Source organism: Lepidothrix coronata, unplaced genomic scaffold, assembly GCF_001604755.1.
Source record: "Lepidothrix coronata isolate B3197 unplaced genomic scaffold, Lepidothrix_coronata-1.0 Scaffold19, whole genome shotgun sequence".
NCBI classification, from domain to species: domain Eukaryota; kingdom Metazoa; phylum Chordata; class Aves; order Passeriformes; family Pipridae; genus Lepidothrix; species Lepidothrix coronata.
The window spans coordinates 2,700,353-2,727,592 of record NW_016690199.1 but is presented as its reverse complement, the minus strand read 5'-3'; the positions used below and the strand labels follow the sequence as shown (position 1 = coordinate 2,727,592).

Sequence of the window (27,240 nt, the reverse complement as noted above, 5' to 3'; positions counted from 1 at the left end):
GGCTTTTAGAGAAGCCGTTTTAATCACATCACTGTTGAGTGCTTAATAACCATGACACCCGGGAGTAGCTCAGACCTGGCAGCCGCTTTACAAATAGGGTCGTAAAGAGCAGTAACGAACGAGGCCCATGTGCTGGCAAGGTGCTGGTGACGTCTCTTCTGCCACCTAATAGTGAGCCCGACAGTGACACTGCATTCAAGATTTCATCATTTCATGCTTAATGCATTAGAAGCCTTAGTCATAACTTCGGGTTCATTAGATTATTTTTACATCTCCAAGTCACATCACAGAGGTGGCAGAGATGCTCAGATCTGTATCATAAACGCAGACCACTCGGCTGTACTCAGTGAAAGACACTGATCTCATGGGGACGGTGGGATGAGATTAGGTCAGAGTTCTGCAGGCTGGAGCCAGTATTCATTAGCAACAAATGGGGACCCTGCTTGATGCTGAACTGTTCACTCTCCATGGATGCATGTGTGGTGGCACGTCCGAAGGATGAATCTAAAATGCAGACGCAATTTCAAGATTCCATTAGAAGAACTTCTTTCCTGCCCGGGCTTGGCCGATGTATATTGGATTTGCTCTAATTATGATCTTTGAAATGAGCCCTGACGAGAGAAGTGACATCTGAATTGTTCTGGGTTTATTTTTATAAATATGAATCATGTACTGTTTTGGAAAAAAAAAAAGTTCAAGCCCTTTCTCCCACATTCTCAAACCTTCCTAATTACTGACAAAAATCCCCACCAAAATTAACATGGAAAAAGTAAAGGCTGAAGATATGTTTATATTTAATATTGCAAATCCAAACACCAGATACTCCATTGTTTTGTGTACAGCTTTCACTATATTGCATCACTGCTGTTTCTGTGGAAAATTCCCAAATTGGGGAAGAAAATGAAAGTAATCATGTGACTTTTGTTTCTATTTGAGAATTGCATATTGTGTGGACAGCCAGGCAGAGCACAGGGATGGGGTGTAGCATCCCTTGGGGTGTAAAGGCTTCAGAGACACCACAGTCCCCCAGGTTTTTATAGGTGTGTGCCCAGCAGACCCCTGGGGAGGAGCGGACTGCGGGGTGGGGCCAATACTTCTTGTCTAGTCTTTTGGAGAAGTGCTAAGGGACTGCTCAGCTCATGCAACTGCCCTCCATCACCATTATCCACAAGTATCCATTGCATAAAGGCAGTCTCAAGGCTGTAGCTTGTATGGGTGAGGTCGCCTCAGAGCAAGCGGAGTGCCATCCCTGTGCCCTCACAAGGGCTGCGGATTCCCTGCCCACACACCCCTCCAGGCTGCTGCATCACACGCCCCTCTCTTCCCACACTGTGACCTCCCACTCTCCTACCTGGGAAGCCTCTGCTGCTGCTCTGGAGGTGGCATCGCCCTGCACGGCCCCAGTTCCGGGCTGTAAAGCAACGCCTCTTGGGCATGCACAGCTTGCAAGCCCTCCATCCAGCCGAGTGATGGGGGATAGCCTTCTGCTGACCAGCAACAGGAGTCTGGGACAGATTTTGGCAAGTCTGGCACTGCCCTTGGGGAAGTTCGGTACGTAACAGGGACAGCCAAAGTGCCCTGGAGGGGGCAAAATATATGTGTTTCAAATGGCCCAGCTCAAAGATGTGCAGCCACGGCATGACTGGCTGGCACCAACTGTGTGATGCTCACAGAGATTTTAGGACCTTCGCCCACCCTCCTCGCTGGGTTTGTCCATGTGCTCTCCCTGGCAGTCGGCAGCCCAGGATGTGCACGTTGTGTGGTGGCACAAGAGACCCAGCAGTGGCTGACCTGCCTCCCCAGGGTGCTCTGACGACCCCAAACTGAATGCCGGTGCTGGGATTTGAAGGCACTTCCAGAGAGGGTAATCCATGAACTGTGTATTTAGTCTGATGAGTCACAGTCTGAATGCCCATCACAGACACGGGCATTATTTATTCTATAGACTGTAGTAGTTCATAAAGGGCTCAGCAGCAATCAAGACATACTGTACTAGACAGAGCAGTGGAGACCCCACCTTAAAACACCTTCCAATGTAAATACATCACACAGACAGAATTTATTTGCCTCTCACAATAACTCAGCCCTTGACTCACCACAGACCCAGTCCAGCTCAACACAGCTGTGCCTGAACTTCCACAAAAAGTGTCTGACTCGACAGACAAAGGCTGCTCCTTCTTCAGTGGTTTTCCAAGGACCTTTCCTCCCAGTCAGCAGAAGAACCAGCAATTAGCAGTTCTAAAAGCTTTTTTTAAAAAACCCACATTATTTATTTATACACCTATTTAGACATGCAGTGATTTAAAATCAGCCACTGGACACCATCAGGCACCTGATGTGCTGCATTTATTCCAGGTGCTAAGTTCAAGTTTGCACATTTGCAGTCCTCATCTTCTAAACACACTTAGCACCTCAGTACTCCTGGAGGCACATACAAGGTAGGCATGTTGATTAAATCAGTGAATAACATAAACCAGTGCATAATTAAATTGACAGACTCAATTCTCTTTCATTCATGCTCATAACAGTTTCACATGACAAATAGTTCGCATCTAAACTATGCTGATAGAAGACCTAATATACATTCTAATTAGGCCACTTCATTAAATCAAATTGTGTTGCTCAGTACGTCTGTGCAAGTTGCACAGGCTTCCATGTAAACTGCACAAATCATGGTAAAATCACAATAAAGCACTTCCAATCATTAGATTCCAAGAAGTGTTATCTGAGGGGTAAGTTCCATCCTTCCAATTTGGGTGATAAGGAAACTGAGACCTCAGAGAAATCACTTGTAGTACTCACCTCTGAGTCAAATTAAAAGAATTTGGCCTCTCTAGTCTTGGTCTAGAGGACAAAGTTTGATCTAATTAATCAAGTATTACCCATAAAGCAAACAAAGGAGCATGTGTTCCAGCAGAAGCCCCCATCCTTCACCCCTCTATCACCATCACTGCTGCTCAGCATTGTAGTGGGAACAAACAGAAGCACATAATCTTACAGCTGCTCTATTGTCAAAATGACACGATAGCAGAAGGATTTACAGACGTGTTTGCTTATGATAAAGGTCTGCATGTTCAGAAATGCAAACGCCTCCTCTGCACAGGAGCTACACTCTGCAGAGAAAGCTGCTCCCTGAAAGCTGTGCAGAACTCAGGAACGCAGTTAGGGTATCTGTCACTATTCAGGTTTGCTGCTTCCCTCCAAAAAATATCAAAAACTGCAGTGAATACACAGCTGCCAGTATGTACAGACCACGGTGACAGGCTTGTGTGGCAGCCACAGCGAGGGCCTGAGCAGCTCTTCAGAACAGTGCTGTGAAAAAGGAGAACTGGACACATTTACTTCACCTTTGCACGAGAATCAGCATTTGCCTCTCAAAGGCAAATCCTGGCCCCACCGATGCCAGTAAGTGTTTTGCTAATAATGGAGATTGGGTCAGGATTTTAATTCAGATTTTACTTCCAAATTTATTTCAAGAAATATTTGCTCTGTGAGAAGTTGAGTTGATGGAGGCAGGAAGATTTGCAGCTTTCTGCATCCACAGAAGCAGCAGGAAAGCTTTTCTTAGGATCACAGTGCTTTACTTTTTTGGTAGTTTGGGTGCTATGTTGTTTTGGAACCACGTGAAGCTGAAGATGACACCCATCGTCTTCGGGAAAGTCTCATCATAAGCAAACTTCATGGATTCTTCCAAAGGTATTTCCACAACTTCAATCAGTTCTCCTTCCTCGGGCTGGCCACCTCCCCCACTGGTTCTCATCTGGTCTGTTACTTCTGCATAAAACAGTGTCTGCCTAGAACCCGTCAGACCAACGCCAGACCTGGAAAAAAGAGGAGAGGAAACTCTGTTTTAGATAAAAAGAAGGCAGCAAGGATGGAAACCTGGGTCCTTAACATGTGTCACTAAACAACATCAAAATGCATGTCCTTACTCTCTGCTAATGTCAGTTAGAACCTCTAGTTGCAATTCTGTTAAGACAGGAATTGATTGCAGCTTTCATGCAGAAATTCCAACACTTCTGAATACAGTTGGATATGAAATGGATCCGTCTTCAAATGTATTCTACAACTTTGGAAAAATGTGAGTTTGGGAGAAAATAAAAAAAAAAAAAACAACTTTGTATTGGTGAACTGTTGTTCTACATATACTGAAGTCAAGAGAAGTTTTTTCAGCTGACCTCAGGGAGAGCAGAACTGCAGGATGACTCACAGAGATGCACAAACAACAGGACGAAGCTCCCCCAGAGTATCTGTGTGCTATCGTGCTACATTTGTTTGCCTGTTTTTACACAAATATTTAGATTTTTTACTCTTAAGAAGATTATGTCCATTCACAGCTGGAGTCCTCCGCTCATGGACTGCATAGGTACAAGGGCAGAAAGGCAGTCTGAGACTCTATCCTTTCTGAACTTTAGCCTTGACCCAAATGGACCACTGTAAGCACGCACATATCCCAAGTAATTCAGTCTCCCTGCTAAATTTGCTTCAGTGGATTTAGTTGAGGATATTTTAGATTATGTAGTCTTTCTTCAGCTAGACTGCTTTCTGTGTATTATACTTCTTACTTGTTAATCCTCCATTTCCTTAGGACTATTTAATTTAGGTATTATTAAATAAGGGATAAGAACATAATCCACTCATTTAGTCCTTCCAAGAAAATATTCACATTATAATCACAACTTCTTCATTTCACATGATTACCAGTGACTTTTCACATTAAATCTGGATCCAAAGTTCACTGAAACTATGAATGAGGTGTTAGGACAAGCTGAAAAATTAGCTTCCATATTATTACACATACAGAGGATTCTATGATCTGTAGCAGTGTTATGATCTTAAGAGCATATATCCAGACTTACCCAACCATTAGTCAACTAAATCTTTCAGTTAATCCAGCACACATCACACCCCACAGCAGGAACTAATCATTTGTCTCTCAATTTTCTAAGAACACTGGCAATTATTTTGTTTGGAGGATTAATAGTGACTATTGAAGCTGGTTTATTGCATTGATATACAACCATTTTGGTTTTTTTTAATACTGAGTAGGGAGCATACCAGTGAATTTATTTCCTAGAATTACTTCTGATACATTCTGTAACATTGGACAAGAGGTTTTAGCCCTTCAGGATCATTCCCGAACATTTGAGAAGTGAAACTTAACCATCCTCGGCACTTCCAGGAACTCTGAAGGCTGCTATGGGACTTCTTTCATTCTGCGCTCATCATTTTATTCCAGTGCCAGTGGTGGGATTTTTGATACATGTTTTAAACAATGAAATGTGACCTCCTAGGATACAGCAGCGGGTGAGATGTCTCTGCCGCTTCACCAAACCACATGATCTCCTTCCTCAGTCAATCTGATTCCATATTTACTTTCCCTAAGGACCTCTCCCCTGCAGCCACTGTCCTTGGTATTTGTGCACTGTTCTGACAACCATCAGAGATGGTTTGCCAACAAAAGATCCATCCAGGGCTGACCACTGACCCACGTGCTGCCTGCTCCTCACTATCACAGCTACGACCACTGGAAGGAGCCTCCCTGAGAGAACGTATTTGTGATGGAATTTGTGATTGTTCATTTTTTGTTGCCTCTTTTCCTTCTTCTTTTCTCGTGTGAGAAGGTAGAGAGGCTTTTTATTTTTGTAATCAACTAGAGATCCAGATCTGTTTTTCTCTATATACAGTGATTACTCATTATTCTTTTTTTTTCTACAAGAATTGCATTTTTAGTAATTAAATAAACACAGGAAACCTGGAGTTCAGAGATTGTTTTCTGGTACTTGATAGTAAGAATAAAAACCACATGTTAATATATACTGTACAATTTTCAAGACAAAGAATGCAGCTTGGTGGTCTCCACAGGTACCATAAAACACACAGGACTGAGGATAATATATTTAATGTTCTGTTATTTCTGATGAGTGTCAAGTCTGAGCTTCATCTAGGGTGTCCCATCTGGAGAATGAAAATGATCCTAAATTGAGTGCTTCTATGTCCACTTGATATTAAATAAAGGTTATATACAAAAACATAGAGACTTTTTTTAAGAAGCCCTTCTATGAGAATGTTCTGGCTTGATTATTTACAGCATAATCTCCTTCCATACCACCTGTGGCCATTTACTTATGAAATAGCTGCAGCTGTGGAAATCACAGGAGTTCACCTTCTATACATTTTTTCTTTAAAGTAAATGGAAACTGCTTCCCAAGGTGCTACACTGTAAGATTCAGGTTCTTGCCACCACAGCTCAAATAGCACGGAGTGATTTCCATATGCTGTTATTTCATTGTATTTATTCACATGATACTTGTATTAAATCAGTGTTTCTCTTCTTATGAACTAAATACATCGAGAGTGGCTACTACCCTGAATATACTTTAAAAGATGAAAGCCCTGGACATCAATATCTTTCCTTTGTTATGATGTCCAAAGTTATGGCATTTCTTCATGTATATATGTTGCACATAATTTGCAACAGAAATCAACAGGAGAATTGTAACAATATACATTCAAAGGATGACATAGCCACATGACCATTTTTTTTTACTTGATTATCTAACTTATCTTCCTCTGGTGCAACTCTGCCATAAGGTATTAATTAAAAACTAATAAAAATTTCCAAATGAGCTATAAATAAAATCAATGCTGGTATTTATACTCATGTCATTCTATCCTACTCTTTCCTCCTAAAACCAGCAAATCTAACATCTCTAAGACTACTTAGAATCCCTTCTCCATTTAGATGGTGACTTTGCAAATTGTTGCATGACATTATTTATAAACATATTCACTGCTTTTATTTATTGTCCAACTAAACTCCCTCAAGGGAGTCGACAGCTCCTCCTAATTTGATGACACTAAACTGAGAGGAGTTGATGACTCCCTTGAGGGCAGAGAGACCTCAACAAATCAGAGGGATGGGCTATCACCAACTGTATGAAGCTTAACAAGAGCAAGTGCTGGATTCTGCACCTGGGATGGGGCAACCCTGGCTGTGTGTACAGACTGGGGAACAAGAGGCTGGAGAGAAACCCTGAGGAAAGGGAAATGGGGGGTCCTGGTCAATGACAACCTGATTATGAGTACCAGTAGTCAGCCCTGGTAGCCAGGAGGGCCAACCGTGTCCTGGGGGCATCAGGAAAAGCATCACCAGCTGGTCAGGGGAAGGGATTGTCCCGCTCTGCTCTGCACTGGTGCAGCCTCACCTTGAATATTGTGTGCAGGTTTGGGCACCACAATATAAAAAAGATACAAAGCTATTAAAGAGTGTCCAAAGGAGGGCAACAAAGATGGTGAAGGGTCTGGAGGGGAAGCCGTGTGAGGAGCAGCTGAGGTCACTTGGTTTGTTTGGTCTGGAGGAGACTGAGGAGAGGCCTCATTGGGATCTTCCACATCCATTCCATGAGGGGAAGTGGAGGAGCAGACACTGATTCCTTCTCTTTGGCAACCAGTGACAAGACCCAAGGCAACAGCATGAAACTGAATCAGGGGAGATATAGGTTGGATATCAGAAAAAGATTATTCACCCCAAGGGTGGTTGGGCACTGGAACAGGCTCCCCAGGGCAGTGGTCACAGCACCAAGCCTGACAGAGTTCAAGAAGTGTTTGGAGAACACTCTCAGGCACATGGTGTGACTCTTGGGATGTCCTGTGCAGGGCCAGGAGCTGGACTCGATGATTCTTGTGGGTCCCTTCCAATCCAGCGTATTCCATGATTCTATGATTCTAAAAGTCCATTTCAATGGTTTCAGAAAGAAGTTGAAAGATGCAGAAATATACTTGAATCCATAAAGGAGGCATGTTTCTTACCGTTTTTTACTTGGTATTTCTTTCTATGGATGCTCTGTCTTACACTGCCAGTTGATCATTTTTGCATAGATCCACATGGAATGCCCTTTACTAAATTAAATGTTCTCCAATATTCCTTACTGCTGTCTTTGACGACATTTCCAGACTCTTAATGTATCCTGCTTGTCCTTAGAAAATTGCCCAAAAATCAATGCTATTCACATTTCATCTGTATTTGTACCTTTGGTTTTTTTACAGAAATCAAAAGTTAGGTTTGTTGTTTTGAAGCTCTTCTGGTTGGAGCAACAAAGTATTTTAACACACACCCTTGGAAAACATCATACATTTCAGGTGATTTTGGATACTGGGGCAGAAGTGGAAGAGAGCAGAGAGGGAGAAGGTGGGTCTGACTGGTAAATAGGCTACAGGCACTATGATGTTTGTGCTGTGCTTTCAGGTTTATCTGCCACTATGAACTTCCTATGCTTTTGTACAACTACTTGCACTTTTTGAATATGATGTTTAAGGAATTTTGTTGTGCCTTTAATCATGGTTATATTCCTTTTTCTGCTATCATCTTCCCTGTCACAAGTCTGTGCCATATGCTTTTCCTTACCCCAGTATTTCACACTACAAATAAAAAGCTTTTGCCGTGGTCTGAAATGAGTCACCTATTAACAGATTACAGCTGTATTCATTAGCTCTGCATCTGTGGAAATCACAGGGGTCAGCACACCCGAACTGCAAGGGATGAGTTTCACCCTGGGAAAACCACCTTCCCGATAAAGGTGCCTTCCCAGGACAAGACAGGCTTGGCTTGGGGGAGGGTGAGCAGGGTCTGAACACACAGCACCAGCCCGTGGTGAGAGTTGGGCCTTCAATGTCAGTCTGAAGTTTAGCACTGCACTGCCCAAACCCGGCACGTCGTGGCTCATACTGACCCAGACCTACTAAGCCTGGGTTGACCTAGCTGATTGTTCCAGATGTATTTTGATGTGTCTGTACAGTGCTCAGCTCCAATTTACCACTGTGGGACAAATGCAAATGGTCTATACAAAACACAGCTCTGTTTTCCTCCTCTCTTTATCGTGAGGATCAGTTTCCCCTGAGAAGTTTATAGTTCCAATTAACAGCTACATGGCTGACAAATATCTTTGTCAAATCATTAGGGCTTAAGCTCACAAGCCCTGTAACTTCAACAGAGAGATTTTTTAAACCCAAAAGTCTATTAGCACTGAACTTCCAGCACTGCTTCAGACAATTTGAAACCTTCATTACCTTTGACAACAGCAAGTCTAGGAATGTAAGCATGTCAAAGGATACCAAAGTGGTATGGTTTTCATCACAACAGTAACTTAAATATAAGTTTAACACATCAAAACAAGATTGTATGCTGCCTTCCCATGTTTCATTTTAAATAAAACACTCAAACACTGAGATTAAATCGTGAGATGGCTTTCAAAACCCTGGGCAACACACTTGAAGGCAACACCACACCAGAGAAGGAGTTTCTGCAGGATGGCTGTGAAGTGCTTCTCCTCACCTCCTGCCCAGGGGTGGGACTGGAATTAGAGTATTTCTGTCTACTTCCTTCTTAGACCAGGGAAAACACAAGAGACAGATTGTCACTCCAATCTGTTTTTGAAACACGGCAGTAGCAGCTACCACAAAGCCTTTGTTTAGCTCTTCCCTTTTATCAAATGCATGAGGAAATACACAGCACATTAAATTGAGCTCATAAAATGGGGCTTTTCACTTATCATATCTGAGTTCATAAGCATAAAGATACAGTACACACATTTTTTATCCCAAGTGGGCAACAGTTTCTTATTGCTTATAAAATAAAGGCTCAGCAGTGCCTAAAAGCCACAAGTGAGACTGAGTCCACCTCATGTGTTTGTCAACACTCAGTAACAGTGAGTTTCTTCTTCAAACTGAGTGTGTGCACACACATGCACGTTTGTCAGCAGGGTCAAAATTCAAAGCAAGTATTTCAGATTAGCTCTGCCTTTTTTTCATGTCTGGATGCTCACACCTATGCCAATTAACACATTCATAAATATTACATTTTTAATTTGAAGGAAGAAGCGTGTATGAGAAAAGAAACAATATTTTATACTCTACTCCTCTGCTGCAACATGGGGAACAAATGATTGACTTATCCTTGTGAAGACTTATTAGCTTAACACAGGCTTCTGACAGACAGCAATTAAAAGCTAAATGTCTCATAATTTCTTAATATTTAACAAATACAAATTCTATAAACAATCAACACTCCTATCAGCCGAGAAATAAATTTTTTTGTGTTTTAATCTGACATAGTTAAAGTGCAGAGTCCTGAATGCAATACAGACTTTTACAAGATTTAAGCCATCTGAATGCAAAATTTGGGTATATAGTGAATACATAATTCATGTTTACAAATAAATGTGACACAAATCTCTGTTATTCATGCTGAAATCAAGATCCATTTAGGCATGCAATATGTAAACTGATGATCAGTGACACACAGCTCCTATTGTCACTTCTTAGGACCTTTGTACAGTTCTGACATTACAAACAGCAGGTGCAGGGAAAAAAGCATAGAGGTAATTAACATAAAATTATATTACATTATGCCATCACCCAACAGGTGTACTAGCAGGTGATCTTTCTAATTATAATGCACTCCAACATTTTCAGGGCTATTATTCCTTCTACATAAAAACCTGTGAATACAAACCATTTTTACCTCATTGCACAGAGGGTAATAGCCATGGCACAGTAATTGGAACATCCAATATTAATTCTCTGAATGCTCTTCTTTGTTGTACACTTTTGGAAAAAAATCAAATGTAGGAAGATTAAAGTAAGTCCCTGTGTTAATATAGTTAGGCCTTTAAACTAATCCATCTGATTTCTTTGCAGCAGGGCTGATAACCTACAGCTCCTGTTGTATCCCATTCATAGCCAAGAGTTTTTTACAACCTCTGGGAGAACATAAAGAATGAAGGGAAAAGGAAGTTGAACAAGAAGCTCTGGTTCAACTTCATCCTGATGATCTGAGATGCTATTTATGTCCATTTTATAACTACTCTTCAAGAAAACCAACATTTTCAACAACTAAAAGAAAATACTCTGCAATGGCAATAATAACATCTTTAATAACAACAAAAAACCCAACATATTTCCCTGCCCCTGTCTTCTAAGGAAACAAATCTCAAAGAAGATAGCTGGAAGTACTTCAACCTAAGAAACTAACCCACAGTTGAATTTCACGTGGATTCAATATGAAAGCTGCTGGGATCCCATGACAGATAGAAAATTTGTTATATATGATATATGAGTAAGTCCAAAGTAAGTAATTCACTTACAAAATTTTGCACTTGGGAAAAAAAACCAAAACCTTGAGGGAAGTTCACAGATTTCTTTGAGAGCTTTTAAAAATGGACAGTTTAACTGGCAACCTTCAACTTTCATGAAGCCTCAGTTTATAATTACAATACCACAGAATTAGCATCATTTTATTATTGAGCTAAGTGGTTTTTTTACACCACTCACCACTGCCATCTATGCTATTTTTGACTGATGCCATACCTACAGTTGACAAGAACTCAGGACACCAGTAGCCACTGGAACTTTCAGGAAGCCTCCAAAAGTGGATTAGCTGCTGCCAGCATAGAAAACAAACTTTGTGAAATATCAAAATAAGGTTACTTACTGAATACCAAGCACAAAAGTAGCAATTTGTGTAGCGGTGATGAAAGAGGAGACTCACCAAACAGGCTGCAAACAATACAGTTTTTTTTCAGAATCATCCCTGCCTCTGTCTACACAGCAACATGAACCCCCTGTATTTAAATTCATCTTCTGTCTGGCATTTTTCTATAATAGGAGCAGATATTTCTGATTTTCAAAGTGTGATTCCTCTGTCCTCCTCCAGTCAAGTCCCTCTTAATATGTTTGTCTTTCTTGTTACCTCCCCCAATCCAGCCTCCTTCATTCACCCACACCATACTGTCCTCCTGCTGCTGGAACAACTTGTTCCAAAGACTCTTACTCAACTGGCGTCAATGCCCCAACTCCTGGCTTCTTTCCTGATTCCTCATTGATTCCACAGCTACGCCGTGGATCATTCAAGGTACTTAAGTCTGAGATCTGCTTAATTCAGTGCCTGACTTCCATCTGATGAGCATTATGCCACAGGGGCTTTGACAGGGCTTAATAATGGGGTCCAGTGGGTCACTGGCATGTGTGTACGAATTACCTGTGCCAGTATTGTGGCCAAACTTTTCCTATTAGCAGAGAAACATTAAAAAAAAAATTTCCCCAAAACCACTGCTACAGGCCCTGATAATACATGAGGAAAACCCCTGCTACCTCCAGATGACTCCAATCTGTACTGCTCCCACTGCTTGAGAACAGGGCAAAGTTCTGTTGAATACAGTCCAAGTACTTTCCTCATTTCCTTACAGAGAATTCTTCTCCAACACAAAGTACTTTCCCCAGGTCCATTTAGTTCTCAGCCCATGGTTTTTCTCTATATTGTTCCTTCATCTTTTCTTCCTCTTTTTCCACTCTAGGATTTTCTATTCCATTTTTACCCACAGTCTAAGTTCTCCCTATGCATTGTCTGTGCCCTCCCCTTCTTAGTTCATCAGCCACAGAACTGTATTGACTTCCCCAGCCAAAACCATTTCTCCCTTTATATTTGATGTGTCTTCTGCTTTCCATGTCCTTCTGTCAGGTCTAGATCAACTCCTGCTTTTATTCTAGGCAGGCAACTTCCTTCTCATAACCATGATTGCAGAAGGGGTTGTCATCAGGAATAGCAGACAGCTCCTTGCTTTCAGACCAAACGCTGTGATGACACAGAAACTCTTGTTTGTACGAAGCCTTTTCACTGTGCACACAATTAGGAGTTTTTATCTACAAAAATGTAATAGACTTCACTCAGTAATTATTAATCACAGTTATCTAAATATTTTAATGCGGTTTTATTTGTGTCAGGAAAGGACCAACAATTAAAAGATTTATCAGGAATGGATCAACTGCAGTCAAACATCAGCTACGACTGGGCAACAGGTCTTGTTGATGGGGCAGCAACACAAACAACACAACTTCAGTTTACTGGGGCTTTGAACCCTGTCTAATGTGACAGGTTCATTAAGAAGTTAGGAGATAATGATACACTTAGAAATTGAAGAAACTGTGAAATATGTGCAAAGCTAGTAGGAAAATGGTACTCATAGAATGGATATCACTGTCAGATTGGAAATAAAACTAAACAGAATTCCACTGAGGACCATCCTTTATTCAACATAATTCAATATTTTACCTTTGAAACACGAATTTGAGACAGCAAAGCTGAGATAGATTATGTAGAAGAAGCTAGAGATGAATATTAGAATTCAAAATTGTCCCAACAACTTGGAGAAACGGTCTGAAAAAAACTGTAAGCAATTCAGCAAAGGCAAGTCCAGGGCTGTGTGTTCAGGCAGCAACAAGGAATGGCACAGCTATGGACAGGAGATGAATGACAATGCAGTACCAGAGAATCACAGAATATTCTGAGCTGGAAGGGACCCACACTGATTATTGAGTACAACTCTTAGTTTTGAGAGAGGGGAGGCATTGTGGATGATGAATATGTCAACAATGTAATGCCTCTGCAAAAAAGGCAAACAACATACCACAGTGTATAAAGAAAATTAGCCGTCAGAGCAGGGAGATAACGCTTCCACTCTATCCAGGAAAGCCCCCACTAAAGTACTGTGCTCCACTTTGGGCACTAAGTTCTTAAGAAATACGTGGATCAGATGGAGAGAAGGCAGAGGACAGCAGAAGGAATGATCAGATATCTAGAAAACATGATCTAGACAGAAAGCTTAAATCAACTAAGACAGCTTTGCACAGGCAAAAATAAAATAAAGAAGAGATACGTTCTAACAAATAGGTGAAAGGTGCAGAAGTCCACTGGAAACAGGGTAGTAAGTCTTGCACTTTAAGCAAAGAAAGGAAAATTTAGGCAAGACATGAGGAAAGAATTTGTCATAGTACAGACAGATAAGACACTTCAGACAGAATGCCAAAAGTCTCCAAGAGAGGCCATGGAATGATTAGATTTTTAGAGGAAGCACAGATGCACATTTGTCACAACGGATGTCAATCCAGCTGAGCCTGAGTTTTGGAAGAGAAGCAGTCTAGATGAGAGCCCCCCCAAAATTCCTTCCAATTCTGCTTTCTAAGGCTTTTCTCTGACCCAGTGCACTGGATCAATAAATAAGGCAGAGCAGCTATTACACGGATCGCTGGAATGGCAGATAAGAGCAGAAGGACATGATGCACTGTAATTCTAATGGCATGCATATGCATTACTGTAATGCTTTATGCCAGTGCTTTGTATTGACAGTCACAGCATGAAACAGCAGCATAAACCATTTGGAAAAACCTGCTACACTTGGAAATGGCCCAGGAATTCTTATATGTAACACAGCCATTACAGAAAAAATGTCCTTAGCAGACCATAAGTGAACCAATTACTTCCTGTCTTTGCATCAAGGATCAGAAAAATTCTCCAATCCTTGACTGAAGGAAGAAGAACAGGACACTCCTAACAGGAAGACATTTAGAATAAAATTCTAATACAGAGCATGGGAAGTCAGACAAAAGAAATGGTAAAATACCATCTTTGAGGCTTCAACCTTTCACATTAATCTAAAAAAAGTAAATACTCTACAGGCCCTTCTGACTTCAGCATGGATCTCCATGGGCAGAAAGCTGTGTCCACATAGACAATGGAGGATTAAGAGCCCCTTGCATGGGTCTCAACAAAGAAAACTCCAATTGTATACACTCTTCACAAGTCAGTGCAATTAAAAAAAAAAAAGAGGCAACTGAAAGAACAACCACCTGTAACATACAAAGACATTTATCAACACCAAAACATACAGAGTTTTAGATACATGTAAATCATTAATATCGAGTCAAACTTATAAACTCAAGAGACAACCTCCTGCAGCTACAGAAATGATATTCTACTTTTCCTGTTTTGCATTTGTATACACATATATACATACATATACATATGTATATATCTGCATGCTACAGCCTGTCAGTGTCACCCAAGCTATGAAATTCTATAGACAGCTTTTGCTCATAAATCTAGAAGACACTTTTTCTTTCAGTAGAACAAACCCTTAATCTGGTTTCAATGAGTTGTAAAAGACAGCTCCTGTGATTCACCCCCTCCCCTCAACAGAAGCACTGCTTGTTAATCCAGCAGGAAATAACATTTGCCAGGATTGACAGCTGTGGATTTGTATTCAATTCCCAAATTAAAAACCAATGACAGGGCCTAGTTCAATGGAGATGTCAAGCAAAATAAAGAAAGTAAAAATCCTGCTGCTTTCTCTGTAAAATACAAACATACATACATTTTGGATAACAATACTAAAAGCTGGGAATGAGATATAATAGGATTAAAGCCGTGTGCAAAGTTTCTCTTGAGGGGTTTTGCCCCACCCCCAACTCACATTTTGTATTTTTCCACTTACATATTAAAATTTCCTCTTACTCCTAATAAATGTTTTAAAATGTGTTTAAAACCCATTTCAATAACTATTTGAAACCCTGCAAAAATACAATGTAAAATTTTCACAGTCAAATCAGCAAAATCTTCATATATAACAGTAATTACTGTCCAATTAAAAGAAGGTTTAATTACAAACCAAATATTATGAAGAGATCTAATGGCACAGTTCTCATTCTACTGCAAAGTCATGTTAAAGGTTAATCAGAGAGCATCTTGGGCAGTTTCTACTGTTAATCAGAATAATAAGAATCAGAGATGGAAAACACCAGACATAGTAAAGAAGGATTGTTTTCTAGTGCTGTAACAAACTGATTTGAAGAGCCAAATGCAACTTTTCCCAGTTCTAACAGTCTTTGGAATAAGTCACAATAGTATGATTCTTCCTGTGAATTCAATCCCATAATTATGAGTTTATAATTCCTTAAGTCTCTGTGAATACTCCTCTCACTTGCTGAAAATTACACCTTTTATGTACTTTCAGACATCCACGTTCCTCCAACACACTGCTTAAATAAGGGAAGAGGGAACATTCAGGACACTGCAGCAATCTGTGAAACAACGAAATGCAGAGGGTTTTAACTTTTTACTGCTGTTTACCTGTAAGAAGTGATCCTCCTCAGGTCTGCAGCGGAAACTTGATAGCCACACTCTTCCAGGACTTCCTCACATGCAATTTCTTCTAAAGAAAGGTCTGGTTTGTCCACAATGCCAGCACAGAGTTCATAGGTCACTCCAACCACAGCAGGTAAAGGATCCTCCAGGCAAGAGAACTTCTCCTTGTCCTGATTCTGAAAGACTTGAGGACGATGCCTTTCTACTTCACACATATAAACAGCTTTAAAAAAAACCCCAAAACACAAAAGAAAAAGAAACAAGGGGGGGGTATATTGGTTTATTCATATTAAATAGAAAAAAGGGTGGTACACAAATTTTGCCTGGAAATTTATAACCATAAGAGCACTTGAGAGTAACAAGGAATTCAGCTGTGTTATCTATTAAAATAATGACACACTGAAACTGGAATTTTAAAGAACAAAGGTTCTCTTGCCATGTTTGTAAAATTCTTCTTTAAGCTGTATCTGTGCTTACATCATCTGGAACGGATTCATGAACACCTTAAAATAAATAAAAATTGAAAAAGGAAGCTAGTTCATCCAAGAAATTCAAGTGCCAGAAGTGCCATACAGCTTCCATTTGTTGGGCAATGTGGATATCAGGATTTAATTTAAACTATGCAGTTATTTCACAGAAAAGTTGGGTTGCACATTAAGTACCATGTGCACAATGATAAGTCTTTCAGCCTGTCAACTCAGCTGTTATTTAGAAAGGATATGAAAAGCATTTATGTTTGTTTGAAAAAAAAAAATTCTCTTTTGAACATATAGTTCCTTGCACAGATTCCTGTGTGGAGTCTAAAAAAGACTTCTTGAATTTATCTACAAACAGCTGCCACTGTAATGCACTCCTAAGGAAAGTGCAAATGCCAGATTTTAGCTCTTATTTAAGCAAAACTCTCACTGATGTCAACAGAAATTTTGCCTGAGTGAGAACTGCAGGGTTGGATGTTAACACTGACAATTCCAGATCACTGTAACTTTAACTTACAGGTATAAACCCACTTGTTTCTTCTTTGAAATCTTCTTAAGTCTATCCCCTTGCTTTTCATGAAAAGTTACCATGAGGTTGTTACAAACCACCCTGAATAAAATTATTTTAAAGTTTGAGACTATTTTTATTCCATTAAAACATTTTACATGCATATTTCACATACGTGTAACATGGTTTTCAAATGAGTTTACCTTTTATTTCCCATTCTAAATCTCACAGAACTGGTATATAAGAACTCAAGTTTAATTGACAGCTTTTTGTCCTTCCAGGTACTGGATTTGGCTTGTTATTTTTTAAAACAAGGTCTATAGAGAAGTGAAGTTGCTTAACAGTAAAATAACCACAGTAACTTCTTAAGACCCTGGTCTCTGAGGCAGAGTCTACACTCCAGAAATCAGTGCCTAGGCTCCTTCTGCAATGCTCATTTTGACACCTCAGAAATGAAGAATACCAAGATCAGCACTTGAAAGGGAGATGTCCGGATCAGTCCATTGCCCAAAACCTAATCTTTCTCCAGAAGTTAGAACTCTGAAAGCTGCTTGTCTTAGGGACATCCAGGCCCTTCAATCAAACAGGTAAGGACAGGAGCCTCCATTTCCACTTGAAAGACTTGACTAGAGCTCAGTTTTCTTTTTAAAATGCAGCGTGAAGCCAGAAAAGAAAAAATATTCCCTTCCAACTCTAAGGGACAGATCCCTGAAGGGTGTCTATTGTCATTACTCCAAAAATTTCTAAAAGCTATGACAATTACCATAAATGACAACCACGTCCAAGATTTCTCTGAGATGAGCCAAATCCTCTCAAAGTTTTATTTCTATTTTAGTATTGATGTATCCATACAAGAAAATAAAAAAAGGAACAACACATGCATCCCATTAAAAGCCCTGGGCATCAAAACAGGATGCAGGTAAGAGTGTAGGGTACAGAAATATGAAGCTGTGACTGACTAACCCTCTATTATAAGTCTGTTGTACCCCTGAAACCCATCCTGTCATTCCATCAGGCACCTGCCATTCCCCTTCTCCCTCAGCACAACTGGGCTCCACGTAGATCAAAACCTACATTCCCAGAAGGACCTAATCCAGCAGTCCTCTTCAGAGCAAAGTCCTGAGATATGGCGACACTTAAAGCCCAGTAACAGCTTTTCTCTGTAGATAAGGAAGAAAAGAAGCAATACCAGCCACTTCTGTGAGAGTCCAAATATTAGAGCATTCACCAAGGAGTCTGATTATGAATTTAATATCACTTGGCTCGCAAAGATTCAAACTCAGTTTGTCTCTCATAGATAAGCAAAGCCTAGAAAACCAACCTGCCTGCTTGGGAACAGAGAGTTTCCCATACCTCTCCTGAAGGTGTAAAATGGACTGCACAAGTGATGCACTGGGTGATAAAGAGTTTGGAGAGCAGAAATCAGAATAAAGAGCTCAGCTCCCAGCACAGTCACCCATCCACCAGTCCTGTGCCAGATTGCTCTCGTCTTCCAATGGCTTGTGCTTCTCTGGTAGAAACTGCCACTTTGTCATCACCAGGCAGTCTCCTCCACAATCAGATGGACACATGCCATGAGCAGCAGCAGCATGAACTCCCAAGCTGTGCCAGGAGAGGTTCAAGTTGGACATCAGGTAGGATTACTTCATTACATTATTTAGTGCTATGGTTTAGTTGATAAGGTGGTGTTCAGTCAAAGGTTAGACTTGATGATCTTGGAGGTCTTTTCCAACCTTACTGACTCTGTGATTCTACAACTCAAACAACTGTCTGGCCCTTGTTAAACATATTGACTAATCACCCTGGAGCTACTCAGCTGTAAAAAGTCTCAGAGTGGGAACTTCAGTAGAACTGATACACTTGCCTTCCTTTCTGCAAGCTGGGACAAAGGATAGATGTCTCGACCAAACTCAGCAAATAAGATCACAACTGTTATTCAAAGCAGCCTTGTCAGGTGACTTATACAAGGACTTGTTTGCTATCCAAGAGGAAGAACAGTACAGACTGAGGAGTCAGTGGAGTTTGGCCAACTGAGGAATGTATGCTAGCTCCTCTCTAAATTTCTGATTTCTCTTTGATAGCACCGGTGATTTGCACCTCCTGAAATGGAACATGGCTTATTATTCAAATCTTTGATACTGTTTATTTTAAGTCAATAGAAAACCAAACATCACAACCCACTGAAAAGGCATTACACTTACAGTGAAAAAAAACAGGGTGTGTGTTCATAGATGCTACCCCCGCCCTTCCCTGGAACATATAATTTTATTATACTGGAAAATGGGTGGTCAATTGACTACCTAAATAAGAATTGCCCAAGACCTTTGCCAATCAGTCACAAGTAAGGAACTGATATGGAAACTACTGTGATATGCATGTAACTTTCTTCTCTCTGCTCCACCCAAATGTGTGATTTCATGATCATTCAAGATGATCTAAGCCCAGAGCACACTGAAAAATATGGTCCTGCCTCACTGTGTGCTCCTGCCATCCCTCAAGTCAGCATGAATGAACTCCTTCAGGCCAGTCAGGAGAGCTGCCTAGTCCTCAAAACTTTCTGTTTGCAGCCATACAGGAGCTGTGGTGTCACTGCATAAGGGAATGGGGTGGGAATGTACAGGCAAGGAGGGATGACTGCTTTTACAAGCAGCACAGACATCAGTGGGAAAACTTGACCACAACACCACAGCCCGAGGAAAGGCCAGCACATGTCACCCAGCACACGTGCAGGGGACGTGCCTGGTGAGCGAGCAGCAGCTGTTCGCTCACAAGCAAGGAGCTGTTGCCTTCCTGGTGGGACCCTGGTAGGATCCAGCAATGAGAAAAGCCCCAGCCTTTGTTTTTGCTTTGTGGAACAGGCACCAAGGCAGACAATAACCACGGAATGGAAATATAATGATAATTACAGGGACGTGAGTAATGTCAGGGCATGGCTGTGATCACTGAACTGCTACAGGGCATCTGACTGGCCACTGTCCCTAAGGGCAGGTTTCTGAGCAGCTTCAGCCTCTGGAATGGTTTAGCTCCAGGAATAGTCCAGTTTTTTGAGGCTGATTTGACACCTCCATACAGATAATGTAATGAATTTTTTCTGCTGAAGTTTTGCTGCTCAGTACACATGTATATGTATATATATATATATATATGCACATGCACAAAGGTTTCTGCCTAAGATTGCCTCGAAGAGAGCAACAGCTACAGGAGCCATTTTATTTGGCTGTCAAATAAAAGACATTGGACTATTGACAAACAAATAAACACTTTCTAACAGTCAATTAGCACTTCCTGAGACACATGCACTGCCAGTGCAACAGTGCTGCACAGCACTGGAGAGGCTGTCCATCGCTGACAGTAAGAAAGGGCAGCATGACACTACCCTCGAAAGTTTCCTATAAAGTCTACCATGAACAGTCTTGAAACGGTCTCTTAGCAACAGTCAGTGAAATATCTTGTGATTTCTTTTAATTAACATGCAGAGAATATGCATTTCCTTTAGATTCCAGAAAGTAAATATTACTTTGAATTCAAATAACTGATATAAACACTCAGAAAAAAAAGTATATTAACTTAAATTCATAATAACAACTAGTAAAATGAAGCTGTGCACATACTGATGAAAAATCATACAGTCCTGAATTTCTCTCATTTTAAATTCCCAAGTATACACTGCACAGTAAGACAGTAAAAAAAAGGAATATTTAAGACAAAATCTAAAAAAAAAAAACCAACACACCAGCTTCTGCTCAGAAGCTGCCTACTAAATACTAGATAGGTCAAGAAGGAACTTCAAATTAAAGCAATGTCTTGCATCGTCATTGTACAGCTGTTTGTTATTTCATCCAAAAGAGTTCAATAACCAGCCCAAAAGCAGAATGTAAGGCTACCCTGATCACTTGTTTCATCTGTAATGGAAATTTCCCTGGTTAGAAATTCTGACCAACTGAAAAGGACGGGCTATCATACAAAGAAACAGAATATAGAACAAAGATTTTATCACCACAGATGCACCAACTTTTAACTGCTAAACCCTTAAAAGCTTGTTTCACTACAGAGCAAAAGTAAATCTAAAAAAAGAGGATTACCTGGGCGGAACTGCTTCACCAAAACAAAGCACTGCCGGGAAGTATTAAAGATCAGGATTGACACACTGAGGAGGAAGACAAAAAACCAAAAGATCAATGCTTTATGAAGGATTAATGCAGAACTATTAAACTTACATCTTGTGAATTTAATTTTAACCACATAAATACATAGATTTATTACTAAAGGTGCAATGCAGCAAGATGCTTGTCCAAAATCTGTCTAGAGGGATAGATAATGGGTCATGTTCCCAAAGCCCATGAGAATTCACCAAAAATTAAGTCTCTTTTGTCTTCTGCCATGCAAAATAAGCACCAATCAATTCCTTCTTCCCAACAGGAGAAAAAAACCCCCAAAACTTTCAGTCTAAGAACATTGGTATTACATAGAAAAAAAATCCTCAAAATTAAAAGCATTTTCTACTCATATATCAATCCCAATTTAGGCACAGTGTAGTGTCATTCAGACCAGAGACTTCTGCACAAGCACAGAGCATGTCTCTGTAGCTGCTTGCTGAGCTAAGGCCTTAAACCACACACCATCCCAGTTCAATTCTGAACAGATTTAAACTAGAAGTAGTTTCAAGTGCTACCACATTAATGGTTCTTCGGTTGCTTGAAATACCTGCCATGGGGAAACCTGATGGGTTGAGTATTTAGAGATGCTCTAAAAATGTGGAGTACTGATATTCTCTGCACACTCTCATATTTTACTCGTTTAAGAAAATGCAGACAAAAGTCTCTCTCCTTAGTTGGTAGCCCACTGCCACCTGCAAAAACCAGTGTATATTTTGCTCATTACCACGGTAGCATTCTCTCATTTGTTATGCCTCACTCTATGCAACTGGAAAGTTAATTCATTATTCTATTAATTCTACAATGGCTTATTCTAACAATGGCATATTTGCAGGGTTGAGTCAAACTTTCAGCTTTCCTTGTAAAAGACCTTTATATTTATTTTCACTATTTGATTTAATAATGAAGTCACCAGCTGCCAGAGAAACTGCTATTTGATGATTATTAAAAATAATGTTAATGTTGATTATAATAATATATACAAACCAAAACAGAAGGGACAAGTCCAGATGTTAACTTTTATATTCATGGTTGCTATTCTCAAAGACCTGTACTGCATATTGATGCCTTCCTGCCCCAGGAGATGCCATTTGCAGGGAATTTTAAAGCAAATGTTCTAGCCTTCAGAGAGGCTGGAGGAGAACATTTGCTCTGTTTACTGGTACAGGAGTTCTTTCTGGCCTAGACTAGAATATCTGGGAGTTAAAGTGTAGATTGCCAGAAGAAATGAAGTTAAACCACGGATCGCAATATTTTTAAGATTACTTAAATATTATTCTTTTTTTCTTTGGTATTTTCTTTTTCTTTACTTGACTGTTCCTTTCCCAATAGGTACTATCTGAGGGCAGACACTGCACTAAATAAAAGGGGAAAAGGAATTACTGCTAGTGAACCTCTGTTGTTTTGTCCACGAGCCTAAGGATGTGCACTGCCTGAAACTGGAGACAGCAGCAGCCTAAAGCTGTGGATGAAGAGTGAAAGCTTCCTGAAACATATGGCTGCCCTTTACCTTTCTTTACATCCACCACCTCAGGCTCAATCTTCCCCTTGGCTTGTCTTCTTCGTCATGTCTCATTAAATAACTCATACCAACTCATTAAAAATGGCTCAGCTATTAGACATTATTTTTTCCTAGGAGTCAATCACTTGAGATTTTTATGGAACAGATGGGAAAATTAAAAACAATCTGTCAGAATTAAGGAACAAGATCAAATTAGCTGGAAAGGAATAGCAGCAAGTTATTTCAATTGTCTGCTTCTCACACCATCTTGAGATGAGAGGGTACAGAAATGGCACAAATCTGTAGAACTTTCTATTTAATTACTTCTAATTTTCTGAGAGACTGACAACCAATTTTGAACAGAAATTTACATTTTTTAACAAACCACAACACACAAGTTCTAGTATTTCCTGTCACAGTTGGAGAGCCATAGAGGAAAAAGTTAAGAATTGCACCTTCTGAGGAGGAGCGTGACGCTGGGAATGTTGTTTGGTGTTTCTTAGTCCACAAGAAACAAAATGACATGAAATATTTCCACAGGTCACCAGGTCTGTAACTTCTGAAAACCCATTTAAGGCTGCACTTAGGACAGTTTTTTGAGTATTACTCAAAGTTAGAGCAAGACATTTCAATAGATCTAAGTGGAGGATCCTCTGAGCCACTGCTTTCAATGGGTTTCCTTATTGCTGCAATGACCCAAACATGCGTGTTCAGCTGTTTGGTCTGGTCTGTAAGAAAAAGGAAGTATTTATCTTCTAGAGTTCTAAACCATCATACCAAGAATTTACTACAAAATTAGTTTCAGATTACTATTTTTACAGATGATAAAGGTACAGAAAAGAACTGCTACAAATCCATCAGTAGGTCCAAATACATCTTTCAGTCCTATCATACCACAGGGCACTACAAAAGTATTTGATGTTTCAAGGCAATTCCCTTTAAACTATTACAACCAAACCTAATTTAGGGTATTAGATATATATCTATAAGCTTTAAAGTGAAGAGTAAACATATAAAATAAAAAATTAAAACATTCACAAGGACTTGTTAGCATCTCCACATATAAAAGAAACAGAACAGAAACAAAGCCCAAGCCGTATGTTAGAGAAAAAACACACAGAAGCGCTAGAAAAGAAAGAAAAAAAAGCCCAGCCACATTTCCTAAAAAAAGGCAGGAATCCTAGACGAGGATTTAATCTAAAATGGATATCAAAGGTCCTAATGTAGCAACAGGCTTCACGTGCCTCTGTCTCAAACAGGAGCACAAGACCACTTTTTTCTTAGATTTTACAAAGGAAAAGAATACCCAGATATAAAAGGATCACGATGAATCCTAAACTTTCTGCCATTCCTTAAAACAAGCTATGACACCTCTGCACTAAGGGAACACTTTATCAGCTTAGACCTGCTAAGCTTTTCATTTTGTGTGGCAGATTACCAATTTTTACCATACTCCACAGGTGTGCATCTTTGCTGACTCTTCCCCCAGCAGCTGACATTCAGGGAAATCGCTGGTGTAAAAGGGGAGGCCATTAATGCAAAGGGAATGCCATGAGCCACAGACCTGCAGCTGCACTCAGGGAGCACACCCAGCACAATTGCTGCATGCCAGTGTCACACTGGGTACCTGCCACTGCCAGGGCCCTGACACCTCTGCAGGCGAGAGGTGGCTGAGAAGGAATCCCTTAAAAATGTGCTCTAGGTTTCATTCTGGAGCTGTAATTTGCTTCTGTAAGACATGGAGCACCCTGACCAGTGAAGGAGAGTTGGCTTCCCCACACCACATCTGTCAGTGCCTGCATTAGGGACCACAAACAGAGAAAGAACATAGTAAGAGATGACATGGGTTTGTGCAGAGTCTTCCAGGGCTGGTGGAGACCACAGGCCTGCTCAGCCTTCAGCCAAACCCCTCCTCAGCTTCCCTTGCAGTAATTCCTGATCACTTTATACATACAGTAAATCACTACTCCAATTACAGCACAGTTTTTCCCAAAGGAGGCATCCAGGTAAACAGCACACTGTGCAATAATGTAGGATGCTGTTCTTTCTATAAATATACGAACAATTAGGGTAGCCTTAAAATATTTTAAGAAAGAGATGTACCTAAAATGTCAGCAAGATATCCCTACTAAGAGCAACCAACCTGTACTTGAGCTTTTATTGTACTCAAGTTCACAGTTAAACTGTGTCTGGTCTTGTTACCTAACACAATGTGTTCCGAGAGGGATTCCAGTAATTCAGCCAAGGCTCTCACATAGCATTTAACCATTTAAATTTCAAAGAAAAATCTTACTGAAATAGAGAAACATTATCATTCTCTAATGGATATTTGTCTTCCCTAAAATGTCTAAATTGAAGTGCAGAAATTACATACAACTGACCCATGGACATCTGCAACCCAGGAGTCCAGAAGTTTAATTCCTCCTCCTCCTCTAAAGACTCTTACCGAAGGACAAGATATCCACCTGAATACAACCTTTACAGTTGAAAACACCTCTTGGAAGAGTTTAGAAAATGACTCCATTGTGTGCCACAGACCATTATTTCCACATTTGTTCCTTCCCCCAACGTAGCACAGCTCTGTATTTATTGAACTCATGGTAACTGATGCTTTATGACATTCCAGCCCAGCAGATATTTACACAGAAATACTACTACAAATTCACACTCTCAAACCTGAGAAAGGAAGGTGGTGTTTCATGGAGCCACGTAAAACATTACAAAGCAGGGGACAGATGAAAACTGACATCCTGTTAAAATGTGCACACACACATATGGACACATGCAAAATCAATTATTTAGAAATACATCCTAGCAATTAAGATCAGCAAGTAAACTTTGCCACAGCTTCATGAACACACTTGAAGGAAGGTTTTGGGGGTGGGGAATAAGGGGGTTTGTTTGGGGTCTCTTTTTGTGTTTTGGGGTTTTTTTGGTTTTTTTTTGTCTGAGAGGTTTTTTTGCTCTTTGTTGCTGGAGTTTTTTTTCAGGTGGACATGTAATTTCACCATGTAGTCATCAGTTTGGTAATCTGTCTGCATGATTTGTCAGTTGTTAACCTGAGCTACACTTAATCCACAAGCAAATGATGACACTTACTAATTGCTTTTCATGAGACAAACTTTCAAAATCCTTTAATAAATGAAGATTCCTTCAGCTTTTTGTTATTCTTAAATGTGATCCTAATGCAGACTTTAAAAAAGTGAATTTCTAAAACTAAATATAATTTAACACACCCCCCCCCATGGTATAGTAATAGCAAAGACAAGGACAAGACTCTCTTGTGTTTGTTGATGAAGTAAGACTCAATGCTGGAGGTGATGATTTTCAATGACAAACTTGTACTAATAACTAAAATACTAATACACTTAAATAATTGTTGAGGTAACACAGGCAAAGAAACCAATCTTTCCTGAATCATGTGTATGTGTGTGTCACACACAAATTGTGACCTGACATTAACAATGAAAGCAAAGACTTCTCAGCTATTAACCTCAGCCACTTTAACCTACTTCTAAAGGTTAAAAAGTATCTCAAAAGTAGTTTAAAGCCTGTAATACTGTTAAGTGCTGCTTACAAACAATAATCTCAGCTTTATAGGGGAGGCTTTAGGAACTAATGATATACGATTTTTAAAAAAACACAACAAACAAACCAAACCAAACTACCCAAACCCATGCAATGCTGTCAGAGCCTGCAATAGTTCAGTTATCATTCTCAAAGAAAACAATGACAAAAGAATGGCAGATTCCAAAAAAAGGAGACACAAAAATGGCACGAAAAAGGAATAAAGCAAGAAAGTGATTTAATCAGTTCCCTTGACTCTCAACAGATATTTGGTTTTAAAAATCCCTTTGATACAATCAGAAGAAAAAAATAAAATGTACTATGCAACCATAGAAATATTTAGAGATGTACTGATTTCAGCTGCAGAGCATACATACAATATTTTTGCCTATATGGTTCATAAAGGAGAAATTGTCAAGACTTAAAAATCATACTAGAATGAAAGCAAGAAAGTAAATAAATAATTTAGATGTCTCCTAATTGTTTTTAGGTTTAAAGTATAAATTTTTCTTCTTCAACTTCTATGAATTTGGCTTCTTTGTTCATAGAGTGTTGACAAAATGATTTTTCATACTCTTTTCCACGTCAAGACTACAATTCCACCTAATCTTTTTAAAAACACCCCAGATCAGGATTAAAGTACCTTAGTGAACACACATCCTTTTCTTGTTCAAATCTAAAATGACTGTGCTTTCAATTTTAAAGTGATAATCAAAAAAACCCCAAAACTTGTTTGAGAGCCAACATTCCGAAGTAATTCTTTGGGAGGAGTCATCCTTCAGGAGGGCCTACTTCATCTTATTTCAAAATTATTTTTGATGTCCACAAGAAAGAACTGCATGTAGCCCCCGTGTCACTTCTATATTCAAATTAACCATCCATTTCACAGCTGGACATGTCCCTGGAAACTTCTAATGTGGTCTCTAAAGCACTGTCTTCTTCCTTTTATCAGCACAGCACCCAGTACCTTAAGCCAGAGAAAACAGTCCCTTCACTTTCAGAACTGACATGTAATAAAGCTGTACCCTTTGATTACTCTCCAGCGCAATTCCTTTAGT

General features: G+C 39.9%; 1 protein-coding gene across 2 annotated transcripts in view; it reads right to left on the bottom strand.

Moving 5' to 3' along the window:
* Positions 1-2,324: 2,324 nt before the first annotated feature.
* Positions 2,325-27,240, bottom strand: part of NUDT14 (nudix hydrolase 14) — a 59,948-nt gene continuing 35,032 nt past the window's right edge. For both annotated transcript variants that reach the window (XM_017807596.1, XM_017807597.1), the window contains exons 3-5: positions 21,043-21,107; positions 15,962-16,199; positions 2,325-3,821 (exon numbers count right to left, since the gene is read on the bottom strand). In XM_017807596.1, coding sequence (XP_017663085.1) covers positions 3,581-3,821; positions 15,962-16,199; positions 21,043-21,107 — 544 coding nt within the window. In that variant the 3' untranslated portion in view covers positions 2,325-3,580. The remainder of the gene's footprint in view (positions 3,822-15,961; positions 16,200-21,042; positions 21,108-27,240) is intronic.